General features: G+C 36.4%; 1 protein-coding gene across 2 annotated transcripts in view; it reads right to left on the bottom strand.

The window, feature by feature from the left end:
- The window catches only part of LOC106872089 (geranylgeranyl transferase type-2 subunit beta), a 17034-nt gene extending 4036 nt beyond the window's left edge, over positions 1–12998 (bottom strand). The window contains exons 1-8 of one of the 2 annotated variants that reach the window (XM_014918947.2): positions 12834–12998; positions 10022–10129; positions 8131–8328; positions 6238–6343; positions 4152–4204; positions 1990–2100; positions 671–782; positions 52–140 (exon numbers count right to left, since the gene is read on the bottom strand). In XM_014918947.2, the coding sequence (XP_014774433.1) occupies positions 52–140; positions 671–782; positions 1990–2100; positions 4152–4204; positions 6238–6343; positions 8131–8328; positions 10022–10129; positions 12834–12836 (780 nt within the window). In that variant the 5' untranslated portion in view covers positions 12837–12998. Of the gene's footprint in view, positions 1–51; positions 141–670; positions 783–1989; positions 2101–4151; positions 4205–6237; positions 6344–8130; positions 8329–10021; positions 10130–12626; positions 12741–12833 lie in introns of those variants that run through there. The other variant, XM_052966204.1, reaches the window with a different exon arrangement.
- Between the last annotated feature and the right edge of the window lie 4026 nt (positions 12999–17024).

Genomic DNA, 17024 nt, shown 5'->3' with positions numbered 1-17024 from the left:
TCTACCAGCTTGCTGCCTTAATAACAACACAAGAGAAAACTAGTTACTTACTTTATCAATCCAATGCAGTCTTCCAATAATCTTTAACGAAGATAACACCCACCAGGAGTAACAGACATCAGGCAATTTTTCAGGACGACCTGTTGAAAGAAATTTTAAATTTTAGGTTGTTATGGATGGAATTTTACAAATTCATTATGGTGCATGTGATATTCAGTTTAATATTTTCTTCTATAATCTTGTAGATTTGATATCACTACATATTCCTGTCAAGAAAGAGTCAATGCTACTTTTATCATTCTTATATTGTTTAATGTGTAACTAATGTCAAAATACGATTATTACTATGATGTATTATAAAAGTAAAGAAATACATCTAATTTGCCTTTTACCCTTTCAAGTTTAATCAAATAAGTACTGGGATTTATTTTGTTCTCATTGTTAGTATTAACAGTTATTGTTTAACTGTACATAAACCCTAATTGAACATACCCAGCTGTAAACATACCCATTTATTTTTAGGATATGTAGGACTATATTATCCAGTATTTCCTTTCCTTATTTAAGATGGCAGGAAATGATTTGAAGGATTATTTTTGAAGTAACATAGACACTCTCTCATTGGCTTGTGTAACAGTTAACAAATTGTGGTGGCAGGATTAATACTTACCATTCAGTCCACCAGAAGGTAACTGTCTCTCACACAACCACCAGCCTAAAATATCAGCATTGACATGGTGTAGTTTACCTGTGATAGCCAATAACCCAACACAGCAGTAAATCTGCAATGAAGATATAACATATCAATAGTTACAACTCTGTGTGTGTGTTTTGCATGTGTAAAGTGGGTAATATGTGAGTGAATATATGTGTGTGTAATGTGTGTAAGTTGAGTGTATGATGTATCTGTGACATTTCATACACTGTATAAGGTGAGGTGTAGTCGTTTAGGTATGTTGTCTGGGGTAGAGTGTAGTGTGGTGGTCAGAGTATGTTGTGTAAGATATAGTGCTGCACTGTGGATATATTCTGTATGACAGTGTGTGTATGGTGTTAGCATATCACATGGTAGAGTGGGTAGGGTGTGTAGAGTACAGCATGGGAGACGGGAGATGCTTTACTCTACACTTTGTACTGTTACCCTTTATGTGAGATAAAGGGTAGCAGTAAAGTTAGATTGAGTAGAGTTTAATATGAGCAGGTGCTAAAAAGCTCCTGGCTGCGAGTAAAAGAAAATACAGGAGGATCAGTTAATTATGATTTTATTCAACATATTCCCCTCTCAGATTCACACACTTATTGCAGTGGTCCTTCAGTTTTTCTAAGCCCTGTAGAAGAACTCAGAAGGTTGGGCCTCCAGCTAGGCCTTTCATGATACCCTTAAAGCCAGGAACATTTCAGCACCCCCTTGTACAGGATTCAATGTAGATTATGTCCTAGTGTGATGTGGAAACCTAGGTATATTGTGTAAGGTGTAGCATAGCAGTCTGGAAATATTATGCTGTGTATATATGGTATATATATACATGTAGTGTGAGTGAGGAGACTGAAGTTAATCACACTTTTTTTTTGTTTTGGTAAAATTGGTTCTCATTAATAAATTTGATAAAACTTTCATAAGATGTCATAAATTTCAGTAATTTAACAGTTGCACAGCTAATAAAGGACTTTCAAATTTATTGTTTCTTTTACATGAAACTTGATCATGTGATAATGACAACCATGTGAAATCTTGCACAATCAATGATGGAAGCTAAATTGCATTCCAATAGAGAAGGAAAAAAAGTCGAATAAAAATGCTTTTTTTCTATTTATTTTGGTAAAATTTTAGTTAAATTGTAGAAAATTATTTTTCTAAAATTCAAAAAAATTATCTTGTAAACTTTGAGGTGCAGCTTATGAATTCACATGTTTTATTTTTTTTGTGTAATGAAAGACATGCTGTGTTGAAGATAATGTTGACAATAACAATAAAGATATTGTACCTACCTGTCCAGAATGTGACTCACTATCAGGACGGCTGCCAAACCCCCCATCAAAGTTCATACAGCTGAGGACAAACTGGATTGTTTTGTCTACATCAATTGCATCTAGCTTGCCCTTTGGAAGAAGGAAAGTGAAACAAAAAGTTGGTCTGTGTGAGGTAAAGTTATTACAAGATGAGAAGAAGTGATGTAGTGGCAATATAAAGTAAGAGATGAGATTTATAAGGTTGATTGTGATATAGGTGATATGAGATGTGAGGTTAAAAAGAGTAGACGTGAAGTAAGATGTAATGCAATATTCAGAAGGATGAAAACAAAGCCTACTATCCTGGAATATCAATTCAAAACGTAAAGGAATGTAACTAAACACTGCAGAGTATTTTTGTTGAATACTTCACTGATTCTGCCATCTATCATTATCACCATTATATAATGTCTGCATTTTTTTTTCCATACTTGCATGAGTTGAAGGGGCTTCTCTGGGAAAACATCTCATCACTTGTAGTTTCTCATTATTTTCTTTGTGAAGTTCAGCCTCGTGAGAACAGCATCACCACTTCTTCCAATATATATTAGCAACAGAGGCAGTATTAGGCTAATTGCGACACTAGTGCCTATTCTGGCACTGGTTTTCTATATATTGCTGGTGGGGAGATGAGTCGCTGCTATCTCTAGTGGTCAAGCATCTATCATTGACAAGACTAAGGGTGGTCAAAATCATGTGATCTGGGGGTTTTGGTATTGGAGATGGCAGTAATTTATCTCCCTGCTAGCAATATAAACAAGAGTGCCTTTTGCATCAATAGCCAATATTAGAGTTTCCACCATAGTATCTACAGCAGTATAGTTTGTTCTAACAGAACATCCATATTTAAGTGGAGATACTACCACTTCTTCCAATGTCTTAGTTTTCTTTTTCTATGAGTTCTTCCCACTTGATTCATTTAGTCCTTCTTTATTCAATGTCATCCTCCATACATAGCACATGTTCATACCAATTCAGTCTTTGCTCTTGCACACTACATCTGATTCCTTTTAAATCAAGGTTTTTCTTTCCTCAGGTCATATGTCCTCTATTATTCATGCGTACTAACATTACACTTCATAATGCAAAGTATGCTTGTTTTCACTTATCCTCCACAATCAATACCTATATTCTGATCCCATGTTATATCACACTCTATACACAAGCCTCATACAATACCTCTTTCACTCTAGAGAGAATCTCTTTGTTTCCAGCAGAAGTAATAGTTCCTTGAAGTTTCTCCTCTCAGTTCTTACTTTGAATATTAAGCATTCAAAACACAGCTGATAAACTCGTTAGCATTCACAATATTCTGTCAATCATCATCATCGTTTAACGTCCGCCTTCCAGGCTAGCATGGGTTCGACGATTTGACTGAGGACTGGTGAAACCAGATGGCTACATCAGGCTCCAATCTGATTTGGCAGAGTTTCTACAGCTGGATGCCCTTCCTAACGCCAACCACTCTGAGAGTGTAGTGGGTGCTTTTACGTGCCACCGGCATGAAGGCCAGTCAGGTGGTACTGGCAACGGCCACACTCAAAATGGTGTATTTTACATGCCACCCGCACAAGAGCCAGTCCATGGGCACTGGCAACGGTCAAATGTAATACTAATTTATTTTCATTGTTTTGAATTAATCATCCATTATTTCAGAGCTTTGAGATTTTGATTATGTGATTGTTTAGTTTTGGAATGACACTATTGGGTCATATTTTGGCCAGATATGACCAGTTTAAATGCTAAAGGGTTAAATCCCCTGGTTAAGCAACAGAAACTTTCTGTGGCATTTGAAAGAACTTATTTCATGGGTGTTCTTGTTTCTAACTACTCTTTGTGTATCTGCTACATATCTGTGTTAGCCTGCTAGCAATCCTACTGCATCTTTTGTGCATCTATAGTTTGAGGAAAAGATCTGTAGTGTACAGGAACCATTCTTTTTATTTAAAAGTAAAGCTTAATATTGTCTGTGTATTTTAACAACAAACAGCATGGGACCAAGAGCAAATCCATGCAGAATCTCAGGTATCACAGAGAGTGCAGAATGACAACAGCATTATTGAGAAGCATATTAACAGTTTTCATGTACCAACAACACAGAGAGAAAAATAGAACTAATGTTATGTGGTGAGGAAACTTACCAACAACTTTAATGTAGCAACAGCACAGAAACAAAATCGAGAGTCTACTTCACCTAGAAAAAGACAAAAATTAAAAAAAAAATAGTGAGTTTATTATCATACATGGCAAGTGTTGGATATCACATCATATTCTTGATAAATTAGATGATCCCATAACTATTTTGGTTTCTGGTAAAATAAAGGGGAGGGAGAACACAAGTAGCCATATTGAGAAGCTGGTAGCTTATATTTGATAAGTCATTAACCACTGCATCAGCAGCCAGTATATAAGTCCTCCAAACTGTAAGCAGATGTTACACAGTAATATGGTCTAGAGTTAGAATTAAGAATTTTACTATTTAGTACATCAATGAATAACTACTTACTCTGTGTGTGTGTGTGTGAGTGTGTGTGTGCATGTGAGAGAGAGAGAGAGAGAGAGGCAGAGACAGAATGAGACACAGAGCAAGGCAGAGAGAGGGAAGGAGAAGGAAAAAGAGAAGAGAGAAGAGTACTGCATGCAACAAGTCTCAGATTGCAAATCAACTTGGTCCTTTGTCATCTCTGTGAGGCTCAACATCCTGAGGTTGATCTTCACTTAATTCCTCCTATATCTTCCTGGGTCTCCGTCTTCCACAGGTTCCATCCATATTTAACAAGCAGCACTTTATGCATCTGTCCTCATCCATATGCATCACATGACCACACCAGTACAGTTTTCTCTCTTGCATACTACGTCTGATAACCCTTATACTCAGTTTTCCCCTCAAACCATTTGCATTTTGTCATACATGCTCACGTATGTTGCAGATCTAATGGAGCTTGCTAGCTTCATTTTTTTTCCTTCACATGACTTCTGCATTCATGGCATTCACCATGTGTGTGTGTGTGTGTGTGTGTGTGTGCACGTATATATATATATATATATATATATATTAAAAAAAAAACACATACACACAAATTCCTTTTTTATATATCAGACAATTCCTATTTTTTATGCACATTAAGTACTATTAATTTAATGAGTTCCAGTAATTGTTATTACTGTTTAACACTGATTTTAAGTTTACCTATAATCAAAGGTGCTCGATCTCTTTATTCAGCCTTGGCCCAAACATATATTTCATTAATTTATACACACACAGAGTAATATCAATCTGGCAGAGCCCATCTTTTTCCAAGTCATGTTATACACAAAGGAATTCTTAAATCCATTACTGCATGTTCATAAACCATTTTTTAATTTTATACTGCTGTTGCTTAGAGAGGCGAATTTTTCTGACCATGCCGTACCCTATTTACAGCTAATCTTTCAAAAGTTAAGTGCTCTTGCTACAGGCATAGCAGAATGCTGCAAACAGGAAACCAAAGACAAAACTCATGGTGTAGCCTATCTGTTTAATAATAACAGCGAGGAAGAAGTGCAGGAGCAGCAGCAGAAGGTAATGATTACTGATTTCTGTGCATGGATAATCATCGTCATCATCATCATCATCGTTTAACGTCTGCCCTCCATGCTAGCATGGGTTGGACGATTTGACTGAGGACTGGTGAAGCAGATGGCTACACCAGGCTCCAATCTGATTTGGCAGAGTTTCTACAGCTGGATACCTTTCCTAACGCCAACCACTCTGAGAGTGTAGTGGGTGCTTTTATGTGCCACCAGCCGCACGAAGGCCAGTCAGGTGATACTGGCAACAGCCACGCTCGTTAATTATAATAACATAATAGTTGACTGGTATTTTATCCATTCTTAAGGATGCAAAGTAAATTTGCGTTTGATGACAATGGAAAGTAAATTTGAGTTTGGTGAGAATTGAAATCAGAACATAAAGGGCTGTAATTAAATACTTGTGCTCTACTGGTTATGCTAATCCAGAAAAACTGGTTTCAAATTTTGACACAAGGCCAGCAAGTTTGGGGGAAGGGGTAAGTCTTTTATATTGACCCCAGTGCTTGATTTGTACTTATTTTATTGACCCCAAAAGGATGAAATGCAAAGTCAACCTTGACAGAATTTGAACTTAGAACATAAATTTTGCTCAATGTGTTCACAATTCTGCCAGCTCATTGCCTTATGCTTATCCAGAAATATTGAACTACTCACCCCATTTGTCTCCAATAAAGCTGCCATCTTCCTGTTGCAAACCTTTCACATACTCTACAATTTTAGCAGTTTTCACTGTGTCTGTGGTACCATAAAGTGTAAGGATCTGCAAAGGAAAAGCAAAACAAATGTAGCTAATGACACAGACATACACTGATAAAATATAACTATAGTAGTAACAATGTTTAGACACAACACAATACTTAATCTTCACATAGTGTTGACAAATGAGTAATTCCTTGTCTTATTCCCGTGCAATTTTATAGGAGGATTATTTGAATTCAGCATTGCTAGCTAATGAAACATTAGTCAATTATAAAATGTCTTCCTCATCTCTTAACCTAAATGACTGAGATCTGGACCAAAGGTCCATATACTTTATGGTTAGTGATCTGACATTACTTGACTTAAGACTTTCAGAAAGGGAAATGTGATAAAATGTAAAAGCATCAAAGATTTGATACTTATTTGATGATATTTGCCAACTGATAATTGTCATATGCACAATGAACAGTGAATGTTATGAATACACATTTGTTTTAAAGGGCAAGTTGTTCTCCTTTGACGAAACACAACAGCAATTAACATATTCACATTTAAATCTGCTGGAACGTATTAAGAATGAATATATAAGTCATCATTTTGATATCAGCACATAAGGTTGACAGATATCAGAATACATCATCAAATAATTTGTGAGCTGAAACTATAAACAAGAGCCATGATCTGTTGTTAGGTTCATAATTCCAGGGTGGCTGTGGCTAAAACACAACCATGTTGAAACAGTGAGTGTCCTGAAGTTCCCTATACTAATGAATCAAGTATATTATGAACACACATTTGTCTTAAAGGAGGATTTGTTTTCCTATAGCGAAATACAACAGCAATGTAATTGTGAAGAGTTTGAACAGAAATTAAACATGACTTTATGCACCACATTATCTATACATTATGTTGTATGTAAACTATACATCATACTATCTGTAAATTGTGTGTAAACACTGAACTATCTACACATTATGTGGTGTATATAAATCATACATCAGTCTATCTATACATCATGTAGTGTGTGACTAAACTATTTACACATTACCTGGTGTGTAAACTACTATCTATCTATATTATATTGTGTGTAAACCATACACCAGACTATCTACACATTATGTGATGTGTAAACCACACCATATTCTCTACGCATTGAATATACATTAACTTTACATACTACACTTTCTCCATATCATGTAGTAGTTTAAGTTTAATAGAACAAAACCTGCAATATTGAACAATTCACATGACACTTGGTGAGCAAACTACCCATGATACTATTGATACAGTACACAGTATATAAACTACATACATCTATGTTGTTGTTGGCACTCTATCGCTTACGACGTCGAGGGTTCCAGTTGATCCGATCAACGGAACAGCCTGCTCGTGAAATTAACGTGCAAGTGGCTGAGCACTCCACAGACACGTGTACCCTTAACGTAGTTCTCAGGGATATTCAGCGTGACACAGTGTGTGACAAGGTTGACCCTTTGAATTACAGGCACAACAGAAACAGGAAGTAAGAGTGAGAGAAAGTTGTGGTGAAATAGTACAGCAGGGTTCGCCACCATCCCCTGCCGGAGCCTCGTGGAGCTTTATGTGTTTTCGCTCAATAAACACTCACAACGCCCGGTCTGAGAATCGAAACCGTGATCCTATAACCACAAGTCCGCTGCCCTAACCACTGGGCCATTGCGCCTCCACATTGATACAGTACACAGTATATAAACTACATACATCTAACAGCTTACATATCATTCAATGTATTAATAAACAATATAACATACAATTATTATCTAGAATAAAAAGCAATGTGTGTTTACACATTGCTTTATGCAACAGTACCTGTACAGCACTCAATGTGTAAAGCAGGTGAGGGTCGTGACCAATGCTTGCAGAAAAGCCTCCATTTTCATGCTGACACTTTTTGACAAATTCTAACACCTCATCTCGATCAACTTTGTCAAGTTTATCCATCAATGAAAGAGCAGTCAATCCCCAGTATATGCCACTCATTCGGAGATACTCTGTGATACAATATTCCTGAAATTGTAAACCATAGAGAGGTATAAAAATAATCAACAATTTTTTTTCGTACTTTCTTTGGATGTCAAACTAAAGAATCTACAAATTGTATAAGCGGGAAGATCAAAAATGGCTTGAAAGTCATAACATGCCGGCAGGAAAATAACATCATTAGGTGAGACAGGCTGACACTGAAGTGGCTTCGCTGATTGACAGGTGACGGCTAAGATTACGCGCCCTCCATTGGTCAGTTAAAGTTTAGACAATGTCACGTGACAACTTGCTGGGGCTGCCTGCTGGAGCCTAGCAGCGGGTAAGACTACGTGCCCCCCATTCGTCAGTTAAAGTTTAGACAGTGTCACGTGACAACTTGCTGAGGCTGCCCACTGGAGCCTAGCAGCAGGTATTTAGAAGGAAATTTGACAAGACAGTCAGTTGGCCGCTGACACTCGTTGATGCTGCATCGAAGAGGCCAGGGAATAGAAGAAAGAAGACATGCACTCAACACTAGAGCTGAAGACACCTCCGAAAGGGGGGGGGGGCTGCCACGTCAAAACAGTAGAGGAGTAGGGGCCGAAACCGGACGTGGTTCCTCCTGATGATGTCTTGAGCTAACTGGATCCTATAAAGGAGGTGTTGTGGTAGCAGACCATGAAACATGGTTGAAATTCCACATACATTAGAGGTAATGAATAGATAAGTACTCAATACAAGTAGTAGAGTGAGGTTAATTTAACAGCTGAGTTATGAGCCATTACTCAGAGCTTTGCAGTTAATTCAATTTTCAGATGAACTTCATGACTAAACAGCATCAATCAAAGATGAAAATGTATTAATGAGAATAAAAATGAGAAAACATTATCTGTACTGAGGTTTGCCATCAGACATGACAAGAGTAATAATGCTTATATTTCTATGGTAACATTTTTTGAAATTTCAAAACACTTTGATTTTCAATCTTTAATCACAAATACTAGATTTCGACTATTTATGAAAATATCTATTAGTAACTCAACAAGAGTGTACTTAGTAACCAAGCATCAATGATCAAATGGAAGTACAGAATGTTATATATGTAAGACAGTGAGAATTTGAACTGGAATTATCAATCTTCTAGGTGGGAATTTTGATTAGTACATACAGTAAGACCACTGGGAGGGATTTCCCAGTGGTCTTACTGCATGTCCAATGACACAATACTATACACATACATATAGAATACAAGTATATATGCATCAGACATATTTCCATTTAAAGCTGCACATTATCTTTGTGATGTACAAATTTCCAAAAATCATCATCATTATTATTTAATGTTAGTTTTCCATGCTGGTATGGGTTGGACGGTTTGACAAGAGCTGGCAAGCCAAAGAACTACATCTGGCTCCAATTGTCTATTTTGTCATGGTTTCTATGGTTGGATACCCTTCCTAATGCCAACTACTTTACGGAGTGTACTGGGTGCTTTTTACATGGTACCAATACCAGTGCTTTATACATAGCATCAGCACAGGTGCTTTAAATGTGACACCAACATGAGTGTGTTTTATGTGGTGACACCAGCATAGGTGTTTTTATGTGACACCAGTACATTACAAAGTTATATGAAAATCTAAATAGAATGTTGTTAATTTGACTTTCAGTAGTGATTTTATATTAGAAAGCTAACTTTGGTTATAATTTGATAAATTGTATTGACTTCTGAACTTACATAATCATCTTTTTTTGTGCCATAGGCTGCAATAAAGTCACTGTGTTTCTGCAAAAGAAGAGTCGTCTGTGCCTTTTCTGAGATTGTGACATCTTTTACTGGAGTAACCTACAATGAAAATCAAAGATCCTTTACTTCTCCAACTCACCAAGCCAATTCAACACACACACACACACACACACACACACACACAAAGTACAATGATGTTCAGTAACACTTGGAGTCAAGTGTAACTAGTTCAATTTGATTTCATTTAATAAGAACCACTGCAATAAAAACAATCACCAAAAATATATTGACAATGATGAATCAAGATGAAACAGAATACCAGTTATCCAATCTATTCATGAACCACATTCATCCCTTAAGCTGATACTTAATTCCAGGATGGGAAGTAAATGTTCCCTGGATTAAACACTTATCACAGAAGGTTTGGGATAATTGGTTTCTAGCTTTAGAAATAGAGACAACTAAAATTAAATTTCCAAATCAGAAAAAAACCCTTTTCAGTTACATGCTAAACACTAGTTTAATATATCAATAATGAAAAAGTTAGTTCTAATCCCTCTAAATTCTTAATTATTTTAAAAATCAATTGAAACATGCAAGGCAGTGAATTTCATTAGATTAGAAATATAGCAATAAAAGGCTTGACTTTCAATATTCTTGTGTTGCTGCAATATAAGTTGATCAGATCTACAATATCACATATCATTACTCCTTCTACTCTTATACCCACTCTTCTTATTCAGAAGAGTGGTACAGGTTTGGGGAGTGAGACATCTAGAGGTGATGAAAGAAGAGGTAAGTGCATCTGATAGGCCTGGACAGCAATAAGCTAACAAATCCATATGGACAGTATCTGGTTACAATCACCAGAAATAACAATGTGGAAAAGCCTTATGAAATATGGTCATTCGATATGCAGCCAAACTTGTCTGAATTAAGCCCATATTAAGCAGGGTTTGTCAAACAAGCCCTTTTCTGGATCTGGTTGTCAGAAACAAGGCTCTTATGATCTTGACATTACCACTATCTCTCAGTTTTTAAAATGGATTTGGTATTTTGTTACTTGGAATCACCTTACATTTGTACACTGCACAGTGTTGTTGATGATAATGTTGATGCCGAGAATGGTAATTTTATAGCATCATCTTGATTTAAATATTTGTTCAGTTCCAAACAGAGACACTTGATTATTGCTATCCAGATCTACCTAAATATAACTATGCATCCACAGACTGCAGTGGACACAATATAAGTAACTTGTGTGTTATTTTGTATTTTATTTTGTAGGGTTGGAGTAAAATCCTACCATGTTACTAGGAATGGAACAGTTATAGTTAGTAGTACTTTTACTGTAAAAAGTGGATAAAGACTCAGTGGATAAAGTGTCAGCTTATTAGTTCATTGGTCTTGAGTTCAAATTAGATATAGAAGTTTAGTGATTATTGAGACAATATACTAACTATACATGCCTTACTTTCTCTGCAATACACTAGCCCAGCAACTCAGTGGAAGATTTGTTTGTCATCCACTTAAAGTTATGTAACTGAATTTAAGCTTCGGTTCTTGTCAGAGCATTTACGTTTCTTTTGGAATTATTGGAGGCAAGGGAGTGACTGTAAGAACTCTTAGAGCGTTGGGTTATATCTCGAAGTATTCAATCTTGTTTCCCTATTTTTCTGAACAGGTACTTTACTTTGTCGCTTCTCCAAATCGATAAAATAAATATCTGTAAAGTACTACTTATTCAACTTGTTGCAGATTTGATGCCTCGTGCCAATGTGAGAAATCACAATGATTATCCGAAATACATGGTGGAGTTGCTGGGGTGATCGCGTCGGTAAATATATTTAAGTGCAATGTAGATAATCCAATGATTGGTATTCATATCATGGCATTTTAATCAATACAGAGTAGCCACTAAGTTTCTTTTTTGTTTTGTGTCTACATAATTAAAAAAAAAGAGTGGGTGTTCAACAGATACAATGCTAGTAAATTAGTGAGGAATACATATGGTCGAACAGTTAGCTATACTCAGACTTCTAACCAGATAGATAGAAATACCCACTACCAATAATACAGATACAGGATTGAGATATTCAGACATCAACCAGTTTACGGTTAGAAAGGACAGAAAAGACTCGGCACTGCTTAAATACAGAAGCCCCGATGCATCTACGTAACGATATGTTTTTACAGTGCACACTCGTTAGGGTTAGTTTTAGGATTAGGGTAGTTTTTAGGGTAAGGGTTATTTTTAGGGTTAGTCTTTTTTTGGTTAGGGTGTCATTACACGCCCACATAATCGGGACCTCTTTATTTAAGTAGTACCAAAGATCCTTCGTTAAAAGACTTTTACAATGTCACTAGACCTGCTAAAAATAGCAGATAAATATCCTTTAAACCACACCTTATCGTCTTACAGAGAGGATCTAAACTATAACATACACAAAACACGAAAAAATGGAATGGTCATGTCGGGAACGTTTTCAATTAGAGGTTTGCACAAAGTAGAACTAAGCTAGATAAAAACATAACTAGCTACCATACATAACAAAATATCAATGACAAAAGAGGTTCTTGTCACACAAATATTCACCTTTAACTAGAAATTAATGGTATATTATACAGATTTCTTTAGTGTCGAATACTAATTAATTGGCAGTTTAGAAATAAAACCTTCAAATCATTTATCGACCGACGTATATTTGGCGTGGTACAAATCTATTTTGTAACAAGGGTACAACACGATTGTAATTTACATAGTAATTACCATAACATATCAGTGAAATACAATTACACCTACCATATCCGATATTTAAATTTTATCCAGATAAAACAGTTATACTGATTTCCCTCGTGACAATAAAAAAGACAACGTAGATATATACATATATGTATATATCTATTTACAAGAAAGCAGTAACAAGAGAAAAGAAGAAAGAAACACTTCAACGAGGAATATATTTTCTATTAACACCGGTTTCGAAAAAATAGTTTTGCCAGTTTTAACCAACTTTTTTTTTTACATTAGGAAAATTCAAATCCCAAATATTATAATAATATTTTGAGAATAATTTTATAAATGTATATTCTTAATTGTTTGATATTAAAATTATTTGTTTTAATTAAAGGGACACAACTTCATTTTAAAAACGTTATGTAGACACATGTAAGGCTAGAAAGTTGATAACTAATAAATTTGAGTTGCAAACTAGATACTTAGGGCCGGAGGTAAAGAATACGCACACCACCCGTTTTCAGCGTAACCCTAAACACTGGGTGTGCGTATTCTTTACCTTCGCCCATTTAGGTACATCCAGTAGGGAGCTGGACCCAGTTTGCAGTGTTTCAGATGAACTAGATAACATTTTTCAAACGAAAGCTGACTTTTTAACTTTTTGCTAAGCGTTACAGATCGACTCGGAAAAATCACATCAGCTACGCCACAAAAGTTTTAAATACCCGGCGTTGTCAGGGTTCAGATAACTGCCCTTAATGTTTTAACGTAATTTGCTTAAAATATAATAAACTGCTGGACAAACAATTGTCAGAGTATCGGACTAGGTAACAACATTTTTGTTTAGTTAAAAACTTTCCTTGCGATTCTTAAAAAAACGATAATTCATTTTTAAAAATTCCCTTTCTCCGTTTAACCCTGAACCCTCATCCTAAACCGAAACTTTAACCCCTATCTTACAATATTAATTCTTAATCTCTAATTCAAATCTTCAACTTCGTTATTATTTTTAAAATTGCTTTTTTAAGAATCATAATCTCTTGTGTTTAAAACATAGTTCTGAAAATTTTTTATTTGAGCAATTAAAAGTGACAAAATTATAGCCAGGTGCATACACTTCAATAGAAAAAAGAAGGAATGAAAAAAATTAAAATTTTAAACATTTCTTTTTTTTTTTTTTCAGAATATAGTAATTTCTGACGCTGAAGAAATTTTTGTAAAAAATATAAAAGCTACAGTTGCCGCTATGTCTGAAACTCACTGGGTAGTACATAGATTATTGGGATCTAAAATAATGTCTACAGACATAATTTCATCACCATGCAACTGTTGGTTACAACAATGTTAATCCTGTAGCCAGAATATTTGGCAGTTGCAAAACACCTAGGAATCAAAACTGGATAGCCAAATTTCAACAATCAAAATTTGTGTTAAAAATCGATGGCATGAGCACATGTCTAGTCAATAGATGTCTGGCAAGAGATCTTTTTGTCAACACAAACATGATTCACTCAATTATTGATAACATCGTTAAGGAACTGACCATTCAGACAACTGGTATGACAGGATCTTATCAACAAGTTGTTTTTCCACATCTTTTCAACTTGATGGAAACATTGTCTATAAACAGAACTGTCTCTCTACAAGCTGTAAGTGGTGTCCATAAGTCAGCCAACACCAATGAACAAGGATGACAATGCAGCTTTAACCAGTTTGCTGTTATAAGCACATAATGACAGCTACTGTTATTACTGATCAAACAAAATCTCATACAAACTTTGAAGTATCTAATTTGGTGTAAACAACTTTTCTGTCATTAATAGTAACAACAATACATAGTTTAGTATGAAAATATGTTCACTTTTAAAATCCCAAATGGAATTTGTGTTCTTGCATTCATTGGCATCAACTCAACTCAAAACAGAAGTATCTTATCATAACAATCCACTTGTGTTATACTGTATTATTAATTAAGCTCCATAGAGAACCAAAAGTTAGCTAACAGTTTCATAAGTAATTAAGGTTTCCTACAATGAAAAAATACTTAAATAATCATCAGAAATGTACAGCTTTGACTCATCTGCATTGAAGGTTCAAAAGAAAACATCTAATCAACAAGTAGCAGAGCCTTTGATTACAATAGAAACAGGAATTTCCTCTCAATGATATCAAGACTGCTTATTGAAATGTCTGTTTGTGAGAGTTCAGAGGATCTCTTCAGTAGAATCAATTACTACAACCACTTTACTCCAATGACTTTACAAGTTGTAAAATGGGTTGAATGGATGTGTTATCCCCATACCCATCTATTGACATTGATTTTGCTGTGGGGAAATGTGTGGCAATTATCAGCACAGATTGAGTTAGAGTTTCAAGATGTAAATACAATACAATTGAAATGGGTTTTCTCCTAAGACTTGAGTAATGACAGCAGGCAAATATGACATATGAAAATTCTACCTCACCAGGTTCAAATGATGCAAGTCATCCACCATCAGATCAGTAGTAAAAAAGTCCTCTAGAAATGTTGGAGCAGGCTCATTTAAGCTCCAGAGGATAGTAGTCAGTCACAAAAAAGGATTGCATATGCCAGCATAAAAACTGCACTGAAGGGCCATATACTCAGATTTAACAGTAAACAGGAAAAAGGGGCAGCTATTGATGTCAGTAGTGCTGAAAATGTAGCCAACCTCTTCATGGTTTGGATAGGACAAAAAAAAAAAAAGTAATAAATACTTAGAAGAAAAATGAACACCTGTTATTGTGTATTCCAGATATATACGGCTCCTGTGCAGGTGGCACGTAAAATACACCATTTTGAGTGTGGCCATTGCCAGTACCACCTGACTGGCCTTCGTGCTGGTGGCAAGTAAAAGCACCCACTACACTCTCAGAGTGGTTGGCGTTAGGAAGGGCATCCAGCTGTAGAAACTCTGCCAAATCAGATTGGAGCCTGGTGCAGCCATCTGGTCTGCCAGTCCTCAGTCAAATCGTCCAACCCATGCTAGCCTGGAAGGCGGATGTTAAACGATGATGATGATGATGATGAACTACTCATAATACCAATGCACTTAAAAAGAGTACAATGAAAAGCATCCAATGCAAAACTGACAATGTCCACCAAAGTATCAATAGACTACTTGTCTATGCACTCAAACAATAAATTTCCTGCCCTTGATACAAAACCATGGCTTGAGACAGCAAAATACAGCTTCTCCATTCATATTATGTAAAAGCCATGGGTGCTGTTAGTGCTCCACTGGCACAGGTGTCAGTCATCAAGTATGGTTCAATTTCGATTTCACTTGCCCCAACAGGTCTTCGCAAGCAGAGTTTAGTATCCAATGAAGGAGAGGTTGGCATGGGTGCCAGTTGTTGGATTCGGTTCGATTTTGATTTTAGATTTCAAATTTCAAATTTCAAATTCCAAATTCACTTGCCTCAACAGGTCTTCGCAAGCAGGTTTTTAGTGTCCAATGAAGTAAAGATACGAATTAGTAAGCTGGCTACCCTTCTGGCAGAGGTCACAGATTATGCTCTCACTTGCCTTGCCTAGTCTTCTCACGTACTGCATATTTCCAAAGGTTCCGGTCACTAGTCATTGCCTCGGTGAGGCCTAAAGTTCGAAGGTTGTGCTTCACCACCTCACCCCAGGTCTTCCTGGGTCTACCTCTTCCACAGGTTCCTTCAACTGCTAGGGTGTGACACTTTTTCACACAGCTATCCTCATCCATTCTTGCCACATGTCCATACTAGCGCAATCGTCTCTCTTGCACACCACAACTGATGTTTCTTAGGTCTAACTTTTCTCTCAAGGTACTTACACTCTGATGAGTATGCACACTGGCTTCGTTTCTTGCAAGCTTACGCATGTCCTCAGCAGTCATGGCCCATGTTTCACTGCCATGTAGCATGGCTGTTCGTACACATGCGTCATACAGTCTGCCTTTTACTCTGAGTGAGAGGCCCTTTGTCACCAGCAGAGGTAAGAGCTCTCTAAACTTTGCTCAGGCTATTCTTATTCTAGCAGCTACACTTTCAGTGCACCACCCCTCGCTACAAACTTGGTCACCTAGGTAGCAGAAGCTATCAACTACTTCTAGTTTTTCTCCCTGGAGTGTGGCAAAGGTTGTTTTCTGCACATTTTCAGTGTTTATTGCTCCTGAGCATCCGCCACATACAAAAACTATCTTGCTAGTTAGCCTTCCTTTGATATTGCTGCACCTCTTATGTGTCCATAGCTTACACTGGGTACAT

This window comes from Octopus bimaculoides, chromosome 3 (genome assembly GCF_001194135.2).
Source record: "Octopus bimaculoides isolate UCB-OBI-ISO-001 chromosome 3, ASM119413v2, whole genome shotgun sequence".
Classification (NCBI taxonomy): domain Eukaryota; kingdom Metazoa; phylum Mollusca; class Cephalopoda; order Octopoda; family Octopodidae; genus Octopus; species Octopus bimaculoides.
Note: the sequence above shows the minus strand (reverse complement) of the source record. Positions and strands in the feature narration are given on the sequence as shown.